At 45.9% G+C, this 21,600-nt stretch overlaps 1 protein-coding gene across 4 annotated transcripts in view; it reads right to left on the minus strand.

The window, feature by feature from the left end:
• DENND1A (DENN domain containing 1A) overlaps positions 1 to 21,600 on the minus strand; it is a 152,960-nt gene that overhangs the window by 6,308 nt on the left and 125,052 nt on the right. For 2 of the 4 annotated variants that reach the window (XM_054516915.1, XM_054516914.1), the window contains exons 19-21: positions 19,167 to 19,298; positions 9,499 to 9,558; positions 5,141 to 5,229 (exon numbers count right to left, since the gene is read on the minus strand). In XM_054516915.1, coding sequence (XP_054372890.1) covers positions 5,141 to 5,229; positions 9,499 to 9,558; positions 19,167 to 19,298 — 281 coding nt within the window. The remainder of the gene's footprint in view (positions 1 to 5,140; positions 5,230 to 9,498; positions 9,559 to 19,166; positions 19,299 to 21,600) is intronic. The other 2 variants (XM_036393848.2, XM_036393847.2) reach the window with 1 other exon arrangement.

Raw genomic sequence — 21,600 nt, forward strand, 5'->3', positions numbered from 1 at the left:
GAGTCACAGTGAGGAGAGAAACCAGGGCTGCAGAGACCCAGATCATCCTGAGCCCGACTGACTGCACAGCAGAGCTTGGCAGGGAACTGAGCTCTGCTGCCCAGGCACAGAACACAACCCCTGTGCCAAGGGCAGGGCGCCATGGGGTGCCCCAGGGAAGGGACCACAGCCACCCCACAGTGCAGGGGACGGTACAGAAACCCCCTTTCCCCACCACGCTCCCTACAGAGCTGGGCACCTCTCTGTTCCTCAGACAGTTCTGCTCCTCAGGCTCTCTGAGCTCTGACAAACATTACATCTCCCTCTCTGCTTTACAGACGTTTAGTCTGATGCACAAGAGGAGCTGACTGCAGGGCACCAGTTCCTACTTGTATCTATTTTTCACATTTGAAACTGCTTCACTCTAGACTAAAACCTCAGCTGTCCAAGGATTGGTATGAAATGCAGTTTGCCAAGTAAGGTGTATATGCTCCTTTCCTCAGCATTAACTGAGAATCAGTTCCTAAAGACTAGGGCAGGAAAAGAGAAGTTGGATGCTGCAACCAACAGCCCAAGAGGGCCTGAGCTGCCACTGCCAGTGAATGTTTACTCACAGTCAGGTCAGAGCTACTTAATAAAAAGTCTCTAACAGGTGGCAGTGGCTGCGGCCAGTGGTGGTAAATCACAGTCTGCATCACTGCAGTTAAAGCCAGTGCCCTGCTTTCTTCCCCCTCTCCTTCTTTAACAGGTGTCCAGGGGAAGGAGGTGGGGCCACAGCGGGCCCAGGGCTGGCAGCGCTGCAGCGCTCGGTAAATCCCGCTCAGTCCCGGGGCTGGCAGCGCTCGGTAAATCCCGGGTCTGCCCCGGGGCTGGCAGCGCTGCAGCGCTCGGTAAATCCCGGGTCTGCCCCGGGGCTGGCAGCGCTGCAGCGCCCGGTAAATCCCGGGTCTGCCCCGGGGCTGGCAGCGCTCGGTAAATCCCGGGTCTGCCCCGGGGCTGGCAGCGCTCGGTAAATCCCGGGTCTGCCCCGGGGCTGGCAGCGCTCGGTAAATCCCGGGTCTGCCCCGGGGCTGGCAGCGCTCGGTAAATCCCGGGGCAGCCCCGGCGCCGCGCGGACGGGACCCGCTCCACGGCGCCGGCAGCAGCGCGGAGCGGGGGCTCCGTTTTAATGAGGAAGATCTGCATCTCGGGAGCTTTTTTCATGTGTCAGGATGCATGGACAAATCAGCAGCACATCACGCTGGCCAAAAATGAAATGCTGACAAATGTAGATATTTCAAATTTAATTGACACCTAAATGTACTTGAGATAGAAAAAAAAAAATATACAGAAAATGGGAGTGCAGGATATGGAATTAGTAAGGAGAATTCTGTAATAATTTTAAAGGATGTTCTGGTTATAAGAAAATTAGTTTTGTTTATTTTATTATGGTATTGCTTTTTCCTGAATATTGAGATTATGGTACAAAGGGGTGTATGGACTTGTCATTATTCTCCTAAAAAGGGCTCCGCAGATTTGAGGAAGAATTATTTTTTATTGACATAGTTTTTTAAAGAACAGCTACACAAGAGCTCTAGGGAATTCAAGAGTTTGTCCCTCTTAGCCAGTAAAATGCAGAGAATGAGGGACTTGGATGCACAGGCTTTTTCTTGCTACTGTGAGATAGGAGGCTGGGGACCGAGGCATTGCCTGGCACCTGCGACCACAGCACAGACCAAGGCTGCAATTCCTTCCCGCAGGGATTCCTCCCTGCACACTCAGTGCCCGAGGCCATGGAAACCCTTCACCGCCCCGAGGTGAGGCCCTGGGAGCCGGGCGGGCACTGCCCCACCCAGCTGATCCCAACCCCGCTGCACGCAGAGCTCCCGTGCCGAGCCCCCGGGGCTCCCAGTGACCTCTGCAGGCCCCCAGTGACCTGTGTAGCCCCCAGTGACCTCTGCGGGCCCACAGTGACCTGTGCAGGCCCCCAGTGACCTCTGCAGCCCACAGTGACCTCTGCAGGCCCCCAGTGACCTCTGCAGGCCCCCAGTGACCTCTGTAGCTCCCAGTGACCTGTGCAGGCCCCCAGTGACCTCTGTAGCCCCCAGTGACCTCTGTAGCCCCCAGTGACCTCTGCAGGCCCACAGTGACCTCTGCAGGCCCCCAGTGACCTCTGTAGCCCACAGTGACCTCTGTAGCCCACAGTGACCTGTGCAGGCCCCCAGTGACCTCTGTAGCCCACAGTGACCTCTGCAGGCCCCCAGTGACCTCTGCAGGCCCACAGTGACCTCTGCAGGCCCCCAGTGACCTCTGTAGCCCACAGTGACCTCTGTAGCCCACAGTGACCTCTGTAGTCCACAGTGACCTCTGCAGGCCCCCAGTGACCTCTGTAGCCCCCAGTGACCTCTGCAGGCCCACAGTGACCTGTGCAGGCCCCCAGTGACCTCTGCAGGCCCACAGTGACCTCTGCAGGCCCACAGTGACCTCTGCAGGCCCACAGTGACCTCTGCAGGCCCACAGTGACCTCTGTAGCCCCCAGAGACCTCTGTAGCCCCCAGTGCCCTGCCCAGCTGAACTCGCTGCTTTAACAAGAGACCCGGGCCTGGGGTGCTCTTTGCAGGCACTGCTCCTGAGCCCCTGTGCTTCAACTGAGGACTGATTCGAAACTGAGCACAGACACCCCCAAAACAATGTGTTTCTTTTACACACATAGAAAGAATTAACTCATGTAGCTAAAGGCATAAATTTCCTAACCTTCCATGCTACCAGGTAAAACAAGGGAAAATATATTTTTGGGTGTTTTCACTGATTCTAGCGTTACCCAAGAGAGAGAAAAGAGTGTGAGTTTTTTAAAGAGACAACACCTCTCTTGTTTCCACTTATACAAAGATTACTTCTTACTGGGACAGAAAAAAGAAAGTTTGTGGGAAACATCATGAAAATTCTGTATTTTGTGAAAGCAGCTGAGCTGTAAAGACTTACTAAAACTAGCAGCAATAAACTAGACCCAAACAAAATAATTAAAATACAATATATTTCCAGCATTGGTACAATGTTTACCATTCCTGTTTATGTTTATCTGCTGTCTGATAGTGGCAGGAATTGAACATACACGTTAGCAGAGAGCAACACAGGGATGTCAACAGCTTTTGAACCCAAACATGCAGAATCCTCCATAGGAACACATAAAAGTTAAATTGATTACATTATCCTCCACCTAAATGCAGTGAGTCATCAGAATAAATATTAAAAAAATGCTTGTGGCTTAAAAATCCCCACAACCTCTGTGCAGGACCAGCATGGCTCATTGCAGGAGCTGCATCTGCTCCACAAGAGGGCAACCAAATTCCACTGTAAAATGGACAAATACTCCTGTGCAAGGGAGAAATCACCGTTCAGTTTAGGCCAAAGACAGAGTGTGTCCCTACCCTGGCGTAGCTGGAAAGAGCTATCCATGCACTGATACTCCTCCAGTATGTTTGGGCTGTGCTGACAAGTTCAGAACATCCACAGCTCAGAGCATCCACAGCTCAGAGCATCCACAGCTCAGAACATCCACAGCTCAGAGCATCCACAGCTCAGAGCATCCACAGCTCAGAGCATCCACAGCTCAGAACATGCACAGCTCAGAGCATCTCAGCTCAGAACATGCACAGCTCAGAACATCCACAGCTCAGAGCATCCCCAGCTCAGAACATCCACAGTTTAGAACATGCACAGCTCAGAACATGCACAGCTCAGAGCATCCACAGCTCAGAGCATCCACAGCTCAGAGCATCCCCAGCTCAGAACATCCACAGCTCAGAACATCCACAGCTCAGAACATCCACAGCTCAGAACATCCATAGCTCAGAGCATCCACAGCACAGAGCATCCACAGCTCAGAACATCCACAGCTCAGAACATCCACAGCTCAGAACATCCACAGTTTAGAATACCCACAGTTTAGAACATCCACAGCTCAGAGCATCCACAGCTCAGAACATCCCCAGCTCAGAACATCCACAGTTCAGAACATCCCCAGCTCAGAGCATCTCAGCTCAGAGCATCCATAGCTCAGAACATCCCCAGCTCAGAACATCCACAGCTCAGAACATCCCCAGCTCAGAACATCCACAGCTCAGAGCATCCATAGCTCAGAACATCCACAGCTCAGAACATCCACAGTTTAGAATACCCACAGCTCAGAGCATCCACAGCTCAGAGCATCCACAGCTCAGAACATCCACAGCTCAGAGCATCCACAGCTCAGAACATCTCAGCTCAGAATACCCACAGTTTATAACATCCACAGCTCAGAGCATCCACAGCTCAGAACATCTCAGCTCAGAATACCCACAGTTTAGAACATGCACAGCTCAGAACATGCCCAGCTCAGAATACCCCCAGTTTACAACATCTCAGCTCAGAGCATCCATTCCCTGGCCAGGGTCACTGCCAACTCCACTCAGGCACTGTCAGGAATCTGCAACACACACCCCTTGTAATCTTTGCAAGGGATAAGTGACTTTAGTGAAAGTGCCTGAAAAAGCCTCCCTGAGGCAACAGAACATGCCTGTACTGGTATGCACAAGTGAGATACTGGAAACCAACACCTTTTGTCCAGGAGCAGTGGGCTGGGGCAGCACAGATGATTTGGAACATTCCCTCTTCACTGGCACAGCTAAACTGGGGATAAATTTGCTGGTACTGTGCAAAGTGAAGCCCTACAAACCCTCACCACAGAGCTCACTCAGACATCACGGTCCTGTTATTGCACTCTAGAGTCAGACACAGCCCCTTTTGCCATCACTGTCAAATAAACAGTTCTGCATCCTCCAGCTACAGCCTGGCAAGAACACTGCAGCTGCAGGGCTGGAACTGACAATTTCCTTGAAAGAAAAGTGCAAACCAAAACAACAAAAAATTAACAAACCTCCAAAACCTGAAAACTTTCACTGAAGAGGCTGATCAGAGTGTGCATAACTTGGCAAACTGCAATTTTTCCATAAGCAAACTTTGGTTACTTGATTTTTCACACTTCCTCTACAATGTTCCAAAATTTTTTTTAAGAAATCATTTTTTTTTCTTAGTTAAAATCTAACTTTGATCTGTAGTATTTTTAATGTCTCCGTTGGTGAGTCCCAGGTCTGAACACATTGTTTGATGCAAGCAGAGAGAAGCAGAGCAGCACAGTACTTACTGTTCTGGGCTGGGAACTGAGGTCCTCCGGCCCTCCACACCAATGTTGCTCTTGGGCCTCTTAACCACATGAGGTCTTGGGGGGCGAACCTGTGACATGCACAGAAACATCTCATCAAACTCTGACCCTGATCCAACAGCAGACACAGACACATGGAGAACCACCAGCATCCTACAGGGATCTTCCACCGGGCCTTGCTTTGTCTTTGGTGCACAACAATGTTACACACGAGTGTGGATACATCAAGGATCTAAAGGATGAATATAAACCCACCCCAGGACTTGCAAACCAAACATATATGCTTGCCACTGTTTGCTATTTGCCCTGAATTTCAGAGAAAAGATTCCCTAAGAGTGAGCTTCCACCTGAGCAGTCCGTGGTGAGAGAAAAGCTGGGAATGTTTGTGTGCTCTGGACATTGCACAGCGGGGCTCAGCTCCGACACCATGACCCTTCTGGCCACTTGCTCCCAGGAACCCAAGCTCTCAGGTGAGGACTTCTGTGCAAGGGTGTCAGGGAAGATGTGTACTCAGGATAAATGTTTTAACATTAAAAACTCAACTCATTCTTCACTAAAAATTTGCTTCCTTCCAGAGCTGAACACAAACCCTCGCCAGCCATATTGTCATTAGCACTCTTGGTACTAAGTCAGACTTCTGTTGTAAGTAAAATCCAGAGCTTTTCTGTGGAAGATGATGCTGCTGCCAATCCAGTCTCACATACGTATCCATCACCTTCTAATGTATGGAAATTCAGCTTGATTTCTGACCAGGACCTCCACAAGCAAATAAACCTTATTTCAAGGAAAGGAATAAGCTCAAAGTTTGTGTTTGTGCCAGCTTACACTGCTGAGGAATTCTGTGCTGAATTTATCCCTGCGAGTCAAATGAGGGAGTTTGCAGCATCAGAGCAGACTGTACATACCAGCTTCATGTGTTTTGTTAGGAAAGTACAACTCTACCCGAAAAAGAGTCGGATCTGTTGGCTCAGCTCAATGCTTATATCACCAGAAATGGCCAAAAACCCAAATAAAGTTGGGAATACAATTCAGCTCCTGACCTCCCAGAGCCTGTGCTCCCTTAAGAGGCACAAGAGAAAGGAGATGTTCATGGCCTACAGCTTGAGTGCTCTGGAGTGACTACATAAGTTTTAAAAAAATATTTGTTGGGGGGGGGACGACTTTCCAGGTTTGTTTTGGTTTTGTTTTTTTTTAATTTTTCTTCCCAGGTACAAAAACCTCAAATTCTCCTGCCAGGAGAAAGCCACCGAATTGGGTGTAGTGCTTCTGCCCTACACACAGTATGCGAAAATAGCAGCAGCATTATTGCATTGAATTTTCATTTCAAAGGAAATGGTGCACAGCAGATATGATGAAGAAATCCAGAGTTGTATTGCCACCATTTCTTAGGAAAAAGGGCTTATGAAAAGGTCAGATGTTAAGGTCTTGGAGATCAGTCCCCACACAAGGCTGCTCCTCTCTACAATAAAGACAGCTTAAGAATGTGAATTTATGGCAGGAATGGAAGGATTAAGTTTGTGGCAACTTCAACTGAACTTGCAACGTGGTGAAACATGGGGAAAAGAACAACAGAGCTAATTAGAGGAGCTGAGCTGTCAGAGCGCAGCAGAATGGCTCGGTGCCAACAAACAAAAGGAATGGGCTGGCAATCAGCAGGATCGATGAAGAATACTGCTTCATTAGGGCTGATAAAACACGGAGAGAGCGCAGAGAGGGAGAGGGGGGCCACAGCCAGGAGGAACGGGAGAGGAGAGCGCGAAGGAGAGAGGGAAGGAGAGGAAGAAAGCAAAGCTGCTTAATTAAATGGGAGCTGGGAGCTGATGTGTAAAGCTGGCCTGTCAGCGTGCTGGGAACACTTTCACCTTTCGGCTGGCTGTGCTGCCGGGGAGGGACAGAGGTGAGAGTCTGGGGTGGCTCCAGGGCCCCAGCCCAGCGCGCTGCAAGGTGACAAAGCTGAGCGGGATTTAGAGCATTGCTCCTGGGGAACTGCAGGGAAAAGCCAGGAATCAAGGCAATTCCTTGCTGGATTTTGAGTCTCACATAGCCACAGAGGCTAGGTTAAGTGCTTATCAAATGCAAAATATCAAAGAAATCCAATTACGTGAGCACACAGCCAAAAGAAAAAAGGTAAACTTCCAGGACAGAAGGGTTGAATGTGCTTATTACTGTCCCCATCAACTTAATGCATAATTATTATATTTTAACTTTTTCTAATTGAATAAAGTTTCCAAACAACCACTATTAATCCAAACAGACCTCCATTAATTAGAAGCAACAACCCTCTCTCTTTCATAATACCACCACTTATTTCCAAAGCAGCAGAATGCAAAGAACATCTCTGTTCTGCTTCCTTAACCTTTCTTTGGTCTGTGTTTTTGGCTTTATTATCAGCAATTACTCATATTGCAAGCACTAGTGCCCATGTATTCCTCCTTGCAGCACAAAGTATTTCTCAGGAATTCTGGTATTATGTGGCCCTGGCTGGAAGAGCAGAGGGACCTGGTCACCCCCTTTAGTGCTTGTGTACAAGGCCAGGATAAATCACTTGCTGATACCCACCTCTGTAGGAGCTGCCAAGCCTGAGAGGGAAAAAACAGCCTGCAAAAAGTATTATTTACACATACAGAAATGTGTTGCAACTACCAAAAGCCAAATAACAGTTCTGAACAACAACAAATTTATGTATATTTGATACAAGCATATTTTTGGGATTGATTATAATAATTTACATTTATCTTGAATTTCCCCCTGATGAATGAAGCCTTTCTGTTCCACTTACTGACACAGCCAGAGGAATGCAACAGGAGCTTTCATTATTACATTTCCAACCTTTTATCAATCACATTGGGAGCAAAGACAGTTGAACCAACCATGTTACAGTGAGGACTATTAATACCCTACAGCTGGGAGATTAAACAGTCTTAACAAGATCTCCCCATAATAAATGACTCCATTTGAACAATACAGTTCAGCAACTTTGGTACAGAGGAATCACAACATGCCCCCTTACACCTGCCAAATGTGGAACACGAGGGCATGGGAACACTACAGGAAGCCCATGGTACATGGAAAGTCTGATCCTAGTGAAACACATCTGGGAGGGTCTCCCATGCCCACTGTATTTAAGAGAACACACATAATCATAGTCAATGCTATTTTTTAAACACAGAAAACAGAAATTTTCAGGCGAAAAAATCCATAAAAATGACTCTATTAAGCTAAATTAACACCCAGAGTTAAAAAGACGGAGGAGAAACACATGCCACTGAAATGTCACACAGGAACATGCACCAGAGATCAAAAGTTAAAACACACACCCAGTTGCACTTGTTAACCAGTTACCTGCTCATCCAAAACAAATTTTAACAAGTTTTAGCAAGATCAGATTTGAAAACTTGCATCTTTCTCTTTCTTACGCATGTATGTATATGGATAAGGAAGCAAGAAGTAAGACGATCTGGGGGGAGAACTATATTCATAAAGCTGAATATAATCCTGAATATACATAAATACCTTCCAATGCTGTGCCAAAAACCAACACCCCTCCTAAACTGATGCTTCTTGCCTTTGCCTTTAAAAAAACCCAAACATCTGGTGCAGGGTGCAGACGCAGCAGGGTGTCAAGTCTTAATGCCATCCTGCATAGCCCATAGGTAGAAACTGTCCTACCATGAGTGTTTTTGGGGAAAAACTGCAGAGATAAGGTGTCCCTACCTAACACGTACAGGCACTGCACTGCCAGTAATTTCTGTGCAGTTCTTCTGTGGAGGAGTCCCTTCCTCTGGCCAACCTGCTGGGGCTCCTTTTACACCATGGAATTACCCAGTGTATGTCATCCATAACATGGCACCAACGTTCCACTGCCAAAGATCGACCTTGCTTTCTTCAAGTCTATTCATACATGGAGAAGAATTAGGCATCCCAAATTAATTAAAAGCATAACTTCCAGAGAATAACTATTATGTCTTCAGACTTCTGCTTCCTTTCAGATTTGAGTTCAGTGCAAGTCTTCAAAAGCTCACTGGCTAAAAACTTCCACCAGTCAGTCTGGCAGGGCTTTGTGTGTAAGAAACCACGGCAAAAGTCAAACCAGAGGTGGCCAGAGCAGCCCCAGTTACCTGCAGAGCTGCCCAGAGCTGCAGGGCTCGCCAGAGAAAAGCAGAACAACCACGGGTCCCAGGGCTGTGCCGCAGCAGAGAGAAGGCAGTTTAGGAGCATAATTCACACATGGCTTCTGCGCAGAGCTTGCCAATCCAAACTACCAGGGTTTAGTAGTGCTACAAGGAGCGTAACTCAGGCAGTGTTAAGCTGTGGCAGTGAAACAATCCCCAGCTACTCACGGGCCTGGAGGAGCGCTGGATCTTTGGGGGCGGCGGCCGCGGCGGGCGGAGTCTGTGCTGCTGCAGCAAAGTGGAGACTAAATTAAAGTCACCTGCATGGAAACACCTCTGATGTCCTGGCAAAAGCAGCATGAGCATGTGACAGCACGTGATTTACCTTCATACTCACCTCACAAAATGCCCTTTTTCTTACTTTGCTTTTCCGAAGCAGGGACAGACACCGTGGCCTACGATGTGCCCCAGCAGCACAGGTACCCGTGGTGGCTGGACTCAGCTCCTGCCACACCACAGGCAGCAGGGACAGCACCAGACAGCCAAAATGGACTGACACAGCAAAGATCTTCAGGCTGGATTCTTGGACCTTGAGGCCCAAGTGTTCTAGGCCACATTTTTGCAAATGGAAACCAGGATACTCAAAAACACTTTCGCTAAAATCTTGAGTGATTTTAGTGCTTGTGAAAACTTATGGAGAAGGCCTCAAACCAGACATGTAAGAGCAAGGAAAAAACCCCAATTCAGTGAAACTTTTCATGCACTTAAAGGTGAGCTTACGCTCAGATCCTGTCCTGGGTTTTACTCCAAAGTGACCAACAATTACAAATCAGGCCTTAAAGCATCATGATGGCCTAGAACCCAAAACTACTTGTGTAAATATTATCTTAGTTCTGTGTAAGTGAAAATGAACACACTACAAATATTCTACATATTTATATTACAATAAACTACTCCTTTGCAGGAGCCAATTCTTTCATATCCTTATCCTGTCACTAGATTATTTTTTCCAGCTGAGATTTAAATATCACATATGATTAAGCTTTCATCTCTGATCAAAAAATAGTTCTATGTATTTCCACAATAAAGACACACACAAATGCTGCTTTGGGAAAAGATTAAAGATGCAGAAACTTTTTTGTCTCTTGGACTTCTAACCAGGCATCGTGTTACTCTCAGAACTGTGACCTCAGCGCTTGTAGCAACACGGGCAAAGCCAACATTCCAATTCCAAGTTCTGTTATCACTGCAGTGCTCCCAGCAATGGAGTTTGTTGGGAGGTTTGTAGGTGCTGCAGCACAGCGTGCCCTGCTGAGCCTCAGGAGATCTCAGAGCAGGGCAGGACAGAAGGGCCCTTGGCCAGCAGCGCTGTGGGCAGGGAGCAGGGACAGGGCTGGGAACACAGGCAGGAGCAGGCCGAGGGCGGACGGGAGGCACCGCAGGGAACAGGGGCTTTGCCAGAGCTGCACTGCCAGGGCTGCTGCTCCTGCCCCTCACTGCAGCGGGATAAGCAATGTTCCAACTCTGCCTTTGCTGGGAGAGCCACTGATTTGAAGTTAATTTGTTAATGCAGCAAAACACATTGTTTCTAAAAGGTCAGCAGGTGAAGCTGTGTTGGAATATCAACTTAATTACCTGGGCTGTAGGGAGGAATGGGCACCAACCAGCACATGGCTGCAGTGCTAAAAGCTGCTAAATTGCTATTCCAGGTATGGTCCTAAATATATGTACTATAGCTTTTTCTGTGAAGGGGAGAAATGTCTAAATTAGCACTTCCTCACAATAGCTGTTTACCAGCATATCTTTTACCTCTGGATATTCGCTTAATCATCTTGTTCTAAGTACTTCTGAAGCAACAAGACAGAAAATTTGCAGAAAGCCATTTTTATGACTGTGGATCTGGCACTGCTTTGCTAATTATCAGACAAGTGACTTAAGCTATGAGATGCTGGAGCAAGAAAAATCTTACATTCACTTTTACACTATCAAAATATTATTTAAAAATTATAGATCCCACATCTCATAAAACAGCTATTATACACCCAAGGAACTTTCACAATACAACTATTTAGGGTTTTATACCAAAGAAAACATTACAAAAGGATAATTTTTGGTCTGTGACATAACAGCTTGTGAGCAGAATATTATCTCACACTAATTGTCGATGTCTTTTGAGGTTTTTTTAAAGTGGTATTCAAACCAGAGCCTTGTGAGTAAATCAGAGGTGCTAGGTCATGTGCAGCCACAAGCGCCACCTGAAGGAAATGCTCAAAGGAAACACGACCAGATGAGAACTGGTTTGTTAGTACGTGGAGAAAGAAGTGTTTCTCAATTAGCAGTGAGGGTGTTTCCAATAATTTCCAAAGCAAAGCTCTTCTAGATGAGTATCTTATTTCCTTCCGAAATTGAGGACTGGCTTGAAAATCCCTTCAAGTCAATCAGCCATGGCAGAGAGATGCCTTGTGCTGGATGAAGCCAGGCTCACACACAGGCTGCAGGAGACCTGAAGAGCTGACTTTGGGAGAACATGCTGGACTCAACTGAACACTCAATTAAAAAAAAAAGGGAGAAAATAACAACACTGAAAAATGTCTGGTACCTAAAAAGATTCAGTAGAGAAAGCAGACGGAATCTACGAGGCAGCTGTTTTATTATCCAGCCAGATCCCTGCACAGCACACTCTGCTTTTTACATGCTCCCATATGTATAGCTCACAAACTGGGATGACAGAAACAGTGTATGCTTTACAGCATATATTTTTAATTTACACTCTGAAATACTTCAATGGAAATCTGCTGGGTCCTGTGATAAAAATAATCTCCATGTTTTAAGGAATGCCTCATTCTTCAAGCCACATTTGTAGATTGGGAAGGTAGAACAAGTCTGGCAAAAATGCAGCAATGCCTAAAGCCAAAATCCCAAAACCATGAGAACACCACTGTGGACCTCTTCCTACAGCAAAGAGGTGCCTGCAGAACACAAAATATTTAATTCAATTTAGAGTCACTCTGGTTCAAAGAAGCCTCACACACGTTGTTTCCATTTTGCTCCCATGTAGTGAGGCCCTGGATAACAAAGGATCATGCTGCAGACAGTAACTACACAAGGCAGGAGCAGGCCAGGGTTCTGCTGATCCCTTTTCCACCTGCTCTGCTCTGGTCCCTGCAGAGTTTTCCCAGCCCTGATCCTCGCTGGGCCTTCCTTGGCAATTTGCTCCAGCACTCACCACTGTTTGGGCAGGGATTCATTCATCACGATTCACTACTCTAAACACACACCAGCTTTTTGTTCTGAGAAGGTATCAGAAAAAACAAATCTCAACACAAAGAATGGACTTTGAGTCCATTTCTTTGAAATACTCACTGTGACACAGAACTTCTCTCCTTGTCCTCTTGGGCAACCACTGGTGACTTTGTATAATTTCTTTTTATTTCTTTGATATTTTGGCACCACTTTGCACTTCACATTTTGCACCAGCTTCTTTTCTGGAGCCAGCAGTAACAGCAGATTCCTACACTGACAATATCCACGCCTCAATCCTAGATGGGTAACTCTGTGAACACAGGGATGTCCCTGGTAGTACACAAAGCCAGGAAGGAACACATCCTATGGACTGCACCACACAGTGGGCCTTACCCTGAAGCAGCACAACTTCATTTGTCCAGAAGGAGAATAAAACCCCAGCTCTCCATAACATTGCTGCATAATGACAGGGCCATGAAGGAAAACTCCCTTAACTCATCAAAGCAGGCCCTTTCTGGATTACAGCAAACCAGCAAGGAGGACTTTTGTACAGCTATTCACAGAGGTAAAACTGGCAAGAGGTTGAAAGAGACTCTCACTGAGATGATCGCTTTTGCAGAGGACTTCTTCCAAAATGAGGTTCATTTTGTTGTGGTTTGTTTTCATTCTGTCTATTCCTCAACATACATGGATGAAGAGACATGTTGCAAAAAATCCCAGACCCCAGGAATACATTTATCCCCATGTGTTAAAGCCTATCCATCTACTACCTCAGCAGAGTTTAAAATCACAGCTAATAGGTTAACAACTGCTTTTCTTCTGCTTCAGATGAAGAATATCAGAAAGCTGGGGGAATATTCAGCTTCCCAATTTGTACTGACTGCTCAGTGCTACTTGCAATGTCTGTTTGACAGGACTGACATTTTGTAGCACTGTGAGATGGGAGAACGTGTGACATTTTTATTCATGGTGGCGTACGCCCTTGTAATGATCAGCCCTGGTCGATGTGCTTACTGCAGCAGCCCCGAGCCCTCGGAGAACAAACAGCAGCCCGAGGTGCCAGCAGTTTGGCTGCCTTATTAAACACCACCAGGATTCTAACGAAGAGCAACTGCTGGAAAATCTCACTGTCAAATCCTCAAGGACATTGTCAACATGGAACTAACTACATATATTTTTCACTTAAAATACTAGAAAATCCAGCAATACAATATCAAATTTAAAGAAAAAAGCCACAGTGGTTTGTGTGTGCTTTTTAACTGGTCATTTTACCAGCTTTATACTGGCTTTCTGTGGTCCTGATGCTGGAATTCAAATCAAAGAGATCACATAACCTGCATGATTTAAAATGCTGGAAAGTGGACACATCCCTTATTATCTCTTAACAGCTATTTCTCTCTAGCAACTTGCACAGAAAAAACAAGAAAAAATACATGGTCTCTCATTTAAGGAGTTCTATAAACAGCAATGACTCTCTGCTTCACTCACCTTCACCATTCACCAAGCCAGGCTGAATAACTGGGGGGACACTCTCCCCCACTCACCCACAGAAGGACACAGACCCTCTATCTGCAGCCTGGCACTCACAACTGTTTTATGTGGCACCCATCAGCCCAGCTCTGAAGGGCAAATCTAAAAAATGCCTGGCCAAACAAACAGTCACAGTGGGGTCAGCATTTAGAAGAATTATATGTTTCACATACTCTTTCTCTTTAATCTCCTGGTTAATCCAGTGGCCCAGAGGTCATTTCAGACAGTTCTGGCCTAACTGCACATATCAACTTATAAGTGATACATAAGAAGCCTCTGGATGCTGATCTACATTGATAGAGAAGCAAGTCACCCATAAGACACTGTGAGCTCTCCTCAAGTTGTCAATCTAGGTGATTTGGGTAGCCTTGCATGTACTGATATATTTATTTTCTATGTATGTATTATTTATAAAGCACAACTCTCCTTCCACATGCCAGCAGTGACAGACCGAGATCCTCCCTAGGAGATATTTATGGGCTCCTCAGCAGAACAGGACTAACAAGGAGACTCTGCACAAGGCCTGGGAGGTCGGCTCTGCCAGCCCTCCCTTCACACATGCGGGCAGTGCAGCACTGACACGCTGTACTCAGGGCAGCACAGCCATTCCCAGCATCCCTGTGTAAGGAGTGCTTCAAATAACCCTGACAGCTGGAAAACACTGCAAGCTACAGTCTGCAATGTGCTTTTTCATGGCTGAACACATTCATGTGCTGGATGCAGTCTGGGGCCACAGTCCTGCACACCACAAAGCACAGCTTCAATCCAATGCATCATTGTCTTGTCCACTGACATTGGTTTTACTACTCTGACTAAGAACACTGTCCCTGAGAACCTGATGGGACATTTGAGTGGTCTCAAGCAGACATCAGATGGACAAGTGCTTCTGGGCCAAGACATTTGTCTTTCTTGGGAGTCTTCTGACCTGTACTGAGCAACACTGAACTCCTTCCTGAAAGGAACAGGCAAAGAAAGGAGTGAGAACAAATGAGGGTAGAGATATGCTTTCTGAAGACAAAATCATTTTAAACAACTTATGCTTTTGCTAAATCCATAAAGAATCAAATGAGAGAGGGAGGAAACGCCATGTGGCTCCAGAGAAAGGAAATGAGCACCCACATTGCTCATCTGGAAGAGCGGCAGGGAGCTCCTTTTCCTAGGGAAGGTCCTGCTGTTGTCCAAGCAGCTCAGAGTGGCCAGAGGAGGGCTGGCTCTGCAACCAGAGCATACAGTTACACGAATATTAGCAAATGAACTTGTTTTCCCCTTTCCCCTTTGGTTTCTTCCTCAGTGCCACACAATGCCTGCTGTGATCCAGGGGAATCTGCTATTGTTCCGATGCACCTGGGTGTGAAGGGAGTCACAGGGTCTGGCAAAGGAGCCTTCCTCCCTTCCCTGCTTCATCCCTTTTACCCTGGAGATAATCCCTCCTCTGCTGCCTCTGGCCTCAGTGATCCAGTTCTGCATTCCTGGAATGCAGCTGGCTGGTGTTCTCCCCATCTTCCCCCTGACCTCTTAATGCCGTTTAATCTCCTGGAAGAAGAGCACTGCCCTGCAAAGCAGAGTTGTTTGTTCTGTGTGTCCAAGTGCAGACTGTGACTAGGAAAAATGAACGCGTTCATTTACAGCAAAAGGGTTCAAAACAGCAAATAAGATGGCAATTTCCATGCTGTGGCCTGCAAGAGTTTAACAGCAGTCAGAAGGAGCCAGGGAGAGAGTCACAGTCAGACAAGCTGCTCCAGTAGATGACTGCATTTTCCATTTGTCTCATGGCTACTTACATTAGTCCCCAGAGCACTGATTCTCTGGAGTTTGCATCAAGCGTGGAACATGATTGAATCTCTCTACTAAAGATATATATGGAAGAGTCTTTTGTATTTTTTTAAGCTTTACACCTTTTGGTGCGTAAATGGAATTAAATATCCTATTTGCTGGTAAATAAAAACAAGCCATAGAAAACATAAACCCAGCTAAGCTGACAAATGACATTCTAATTATAATAGACACAATTAGAGAGCTGTACAGAACTGCTAGGATCGCTTGCTTCTAATGAAATTATTCCCTTTCCCAAACATCACAACAAGTGATGTTTCTGGCAGCTTATCATTTGCTGGTTTAATTGTACTAAATCAGGGGTGCTACTGACTGTGGGAAAGCTCCTAAGGAGGAATGTTCCTAAGTGTAGGTTTGATTTTGAAGCCCTTGGGCTCATCCTGCGTGTTCACACCACCTCTCCCAGACTGGTGGGAAGACTGGGCACAGGTACCAATCCTGTATGAACTCTGTGGGTCCTGCCAAAGTAGCCCCAACAACTGCTTGCTTGGACAAGGAACCTGCTCAAAACAAACCTTGGCTTGAAAATTATTTCCTCTTCTCCCCACCCATTAAACCATAAGCTGCCTGTACTGCTCCTGCTACTTGTTGAGTACAGTTGTGTTGTCCCAGAGCCCGTGGCAATAGTTCCTGTATTTGGTTGATGCAGGGATCAGTAGGAAAGGTACACCCTGGGTAAAGATGCAAAGTGCCACCCAGGAAAAGCAGTGGTCCCACCCTCCCACGGTGGTGTCTTACTAAGAACACTCCAGTTTAGATCTTTACTACACTGCCCCCAGGCTATCTGGCTAAAAATCCTTCTTTTCACCATCAAGGGGAGCTTTCCCACGATGTCTTAGTATTGCAGAAAGCATCACTGAAACAATTCCATAATAAACGAGGCTCTCCAATGATCACCACTCATCAAGATGAGCCAGGACATACAGAATCTCCCCCAGTCAGCCAATTACTGCCAAATTTTGGTGAGCCATCAGCTGAGGGGCTGTGCTTTTACAGGCATTTCAAGGTATTTTACTGATATTTTTTGTAGCCGAACAACTGCAGATACACAACCGTGTTTGGAAAAGCCAGCAACTGCCTCACTCTAGGGTGAGAGATAATGAGTTAAAATTAAAGGTTGTTGCTGGCTCGCTAGCCCATCCCCCTTTAGCTAATCTGTCATGTAATGAAGAGAAGCACCAGCGCAGGACAGCTCGCTGCCGGCTCACTTACAGCGAGCTGATTAAGAATGTTCAACCAACAGCAGACTGCAGACCTTTCCGAGGAAAATAAATAGACTGTATGCAAATGTGTTTGTCACTTTGACAGCACGTCTCAATTAAAGGCCCGCGCGGCGGCGGAGCGCTGCCGCAGCGCTGGGCCGGGCTCCCTGCACCGCCCGCCCCGAGCCGGGCCCTGACCCCAGCGCATGCATGCATTTTAAACCTCGCTGCCAGCCGCACAATGCTGCACTCCGAGAGAGCCCCTGACAATGAGAAAAAAGCCTCTTTCATCCTCTTCAGTTTAGAAGAGCTGTGAATGCACAAACAGCCCTTATTTCAGAGTTCTTGTGCCTTTTTAATTGTTCCCACCTTCTGTATTCTAGACAGAGTTAAAAGTGACATTAAAATCTCTGCCTTTAATCACGAGTTAGAAGCCATCTCCCATTTATACAGTAAATGTTGCTGCTTTTTTCCTCCCCAAAGCCTTAATCTATATTTCATAAACCTGAACATCTTCTCCTTTTGAATGAACGTATGATTTCATTTTTGTTTTGGCGTTGGGCTATCGGGAGGAGCAGACCCGTGCCAGGACCAAGGCTGAGTCAGACAGCCCTACAACTGCTAAGTCAGATGGGTTTTTGGAAACCAGCATTAGTAATGTGATGACAGCAATAAGCATTTAGCCAGCAAGCCTCTCCCCACAGCCAGGGGTCAGGAAAGCTGATGCGTGTTTCTTTCAACACAGAAAAGTGATCATTAAAAAATTTGAAAGTGACTGTTAAAAAACCTCATGAATTTAAATTTGCACTTCCCAGTCAAATATATATTTCACTAATCTACCATCATGTTTGAACCATCCATCGTTCACAAAAATCGAAAGGAAAAACTGAAAAAAAATTGTAATATTATCTAATTTTTGACTGCTTCAAATGAAATGTAACATGTCCCTGCTGGAGCTAGATGGCTGCATTCCTCCAGTAGCCCCAATTCCTCTCAACTGTAGTGGCACTGAAAGTAACAGAAAAATAAGTCTCTACTGAAAATACTTAATTGGAAGAGAAAGATTTTTTAAAAGTCTCCAAGAACTTACTTTTAGCACACTGGTTAAAGTACTGAAAAAATAAATCTAATTCTGAAATGATGCAGACAACATTGCTCTGAGCAGTGATCAGACCTCAGGTAGCCCCATCTAATACCTGAACAGTCAGTGCAGCCACACCATCTGGTTTCTATTCATAGACACTTCTCTAAAACTGGTTTGCTTCACATTTTATAATGTTGTACAATTGCTTTAAATTTACACTTTGCTTCCTTAGAAGAAATCAGGTATTTCCTCCTGTTTTCTGGTCAGAACAGTGTAAAGAATAGATACAACAAAAGAAGGAGAACAGTGAACACAAATCATGTCATTTTTTGAGTCAGCCTATACTTAATAGGGGAACAGTGGCAAACGGGTAATAAACACGGGATGTTTTCCCATGAAAATCACAGCAACTACAACATTTTCTAAACAGCCAGCTCTTCAAACCCCACCCTCAAACTCTCTGTTTTGCAGACATATCAAAAGAAACATTATGCAAGTAACTAACGTGAACAGCTCAGCTGTCAATACTGGATACAGAGCACGCTAACAAGCTCTTAATTGATTTTTCCATCTTAGTTCATCGCATTTAATTTTCAGAGAATGTTCAAATGCTTTAATAGTTGGACATCCCATATTGACACTAATGATCTGGCTAGATAGCAGCGGATGTTTTCAATTCTACACCCTCAGTCCTGAGAGCTGTAGCACCTTGCATGCTAAAACAGCTGCAAAATAGTTTCTAAAATTGCTACAATATTTATGCTACCCCCATTCCCTCATCGTTTATTTTCTTCAGAATCATAGTTCGAACAAAAGGAATCTGCAAACCCCAGAAAAATCAGGTTTTAGAATCCCCTTTAAACAGATAGAACAGAAATAAAACTAAAACAGCACAGTTCAGTGATTGAAGATAATGAAGCATTTGGCATATTTGTTATCATGACTTTCCTCTGAACTATTCTTGCTGAGGCACATGACTGAGAACAACTTACACTAAGACCTACCTGACCAAAATGTACTGTGATTGGTCTCCTGTCCTCTCTTAGTTTCGGGTCCTTCTTCTCAGGCAGTGGCGATGGTGCTGTCCTTGGCAGGGGCTCCTCTGGCACTGCCGAGCAGCCGTTCTCAGCAATGTCCTGTGGGGCAGGAAAAGGTCAAAAGCATGGCCAGGAACACTCCTCAGTGAGGGGAAGGTGCACAAAGGAGACACTAGAGGATAATGCTGACTAACAGTTCGGATGTTAGGGGAAAAAACACCAAAGTACAGAAAAGAAACTATCATTAGAATAAAACATTTCATCCATCAGAGCTTGTACATAAATAACACCTCTCTCCTCCCAGTACCAGTGGTGCAAACAGGACATTCAATAAAATGTCTGACTTGAACACGCAAAAGCCAGGAAGTGCATGTGGAGAAAAAAACCATAGCTCAGATCTTCTATTTTAGAAATGAACTCAACAGAAGTGCAGGGACAGGGCATTCTGCTTATTGTAAGCCTAAATGAACACAGTAATTCCATTAACGTACTGCACAGAATTACCCACAGCAGAACAATTACTGGTGGAAGTGGCAAGGAGAGATGGAACTCAGAACTTAGTTAGCTCTGCATTTCATCTTGGAGTCTGTGTGCACTGAATATGCCTCCAGGAGAGGGTACAACACCAAGGGCTGCCTGGCAGAACACTTTTTGTTTGCTTTGACTTTAGTTCTCATCTCCAGAAGTGAAGTGACCAGCCAGCCCAGGTTAGAGGACTTGGCAAGTGCAGGGTGTGTAACACAGGTTTTGAAAAAGACAAAGGCCCGCAGACAACAGGAATCAGAGAAGAAGCAAAGAGTTTGAAAGTGAGTTGAGAAAGAGTCTGTAACACAGTGGGCCCCAAACCTTACATCTCTGCAACAATGCCAAGGAAATAATGCTGGGTAAATATGGAGAGAAGGCTGCAGAGGCTGGAGCTCTGCAAGGCTGACCTGAGGGTGGCTGCTGCCACCGGCAGGGCTTTGATTCCCTGACCTCTGACACGGCCCTGCGAGCCCCCGGCTCGCTCAGGTACAATAATGAGCCGTGTAAGCTGATGGCCAATTAGAAATGGTTCCTTTGGACACACACTGACCTAATGTGTTTAGGTCAAATGAAACAAAAAGCTGGATGGACTTTCTAAGGGGCTTTGTCTGCTCCACAGAGAAGCTGAGACCCCTCTTTAGATCCAGCTGGTAGAGCAGTGGTTTCCCCAATACGGGCATAAGGATCATGGGGAATTAACAACTTGTTAAGGTCAAACTAGAGAGAAAAACTTTTTTCCCCCCCACCCTTCAGCTGCACAATGCCACCTTGTCTTGAAAAGGTACAACAAAGTCCTCCGAATTAGTAACAAAGAGCCCCAAAGCAAGACATTGACAGGAAACCTGAGTGTCTGCCCAACTCCTGCTGCAGCTCCAGCCAGCAGCGAGCCCCAGGGGATCTCCTCAGCCTGGCACTCCCACAGCCTATGCAGCACCGTTCCTTGCGATGAAGCCAAACACAAACCCTGGTTCCATATTTCTGCGGGGTGGAGCCACGCTGCAGGGCCTGGAGCTGCCCAAGCTGCAGCACTCCCAGGGCACCCAGCCTGTGCTGAGCAGGGGCTGCTCCCGGCCCTGCAGAGCCTCCCGGGGCTGTGCCTCCAGCCAAGGCTGCACACGGCTGGGAGGCAATGGAGAGCAAAGCACCTTCCCAGGCAGGTCCCCAAAGAGCCACAAGAAGGACACAAAGTTTGGACATGAGGGGAATGGGAGGAGATGAAAGATGGAGAGAGATTAAGCCATTAAGCAAAATCCCCTCAGATGTGTAAGGATCACTGCAAATCCTTGAGCTTTTATTGCTATAGATTGCCCCTACCTCTCTGATGATATAATTGCATATAAAAGATAACGTGTTCCTAAAGCCTACTTCCACTGTGTTTGGTGCACGGACTTCCAATGAAACCACAATATATATATATTTTTAAAACTGCTTAATAAAAGATAAGAATTAAATTATTTCATTCCTCTCTATTCTTTCAACATCCCCAAAAGGCAAACAAATCATCAATACAGCTTCACTCATCAAAGCAAAATCTGCTTCACAAAAGTTTGTTTTCTATCTTCAACGAAAACACATTGGAGTTAAAAAAACAGTGAAATCTGATCTTATTTTTCAATGGACTGCAAACACTGGCTAGAGAAGAGCAAAACACATTCTGAGTGTCTTGAACGTTGTGCAGGTTGTGTTATAAAGCTCTAAATGAGTTGTTTCTAGAATACCAGGCATTAACTAGAGCCACACAGGGCTCTAGGAACTAAAATAATGTTGAATATATTAATGCCAAGTGCCCAACCATTTATATAAATTGTCTTAGCCAGAGCTTTCAGTAAGTTCCATTCTCCTGACTGAAAGTTGAGGATGGTACCATTCATATTCC

The sequence above is a fragment of the Molothrus ater genome, chromosome 20, assembly GCF_012460135.2.
Source record: "Molothrus ater isolate BHLD 08-10-18 breed brown headed cowbird chromosome 20, BPBGC_Mater_1.1, whole genome shotgun sequence".
Taxonomy (NCBI): domain Eukaryota; kingdom Metazoa; phylum Chordata; class Aves; order Passeriformes; family Icteridae; genus Molothrus; species Molothrus ater.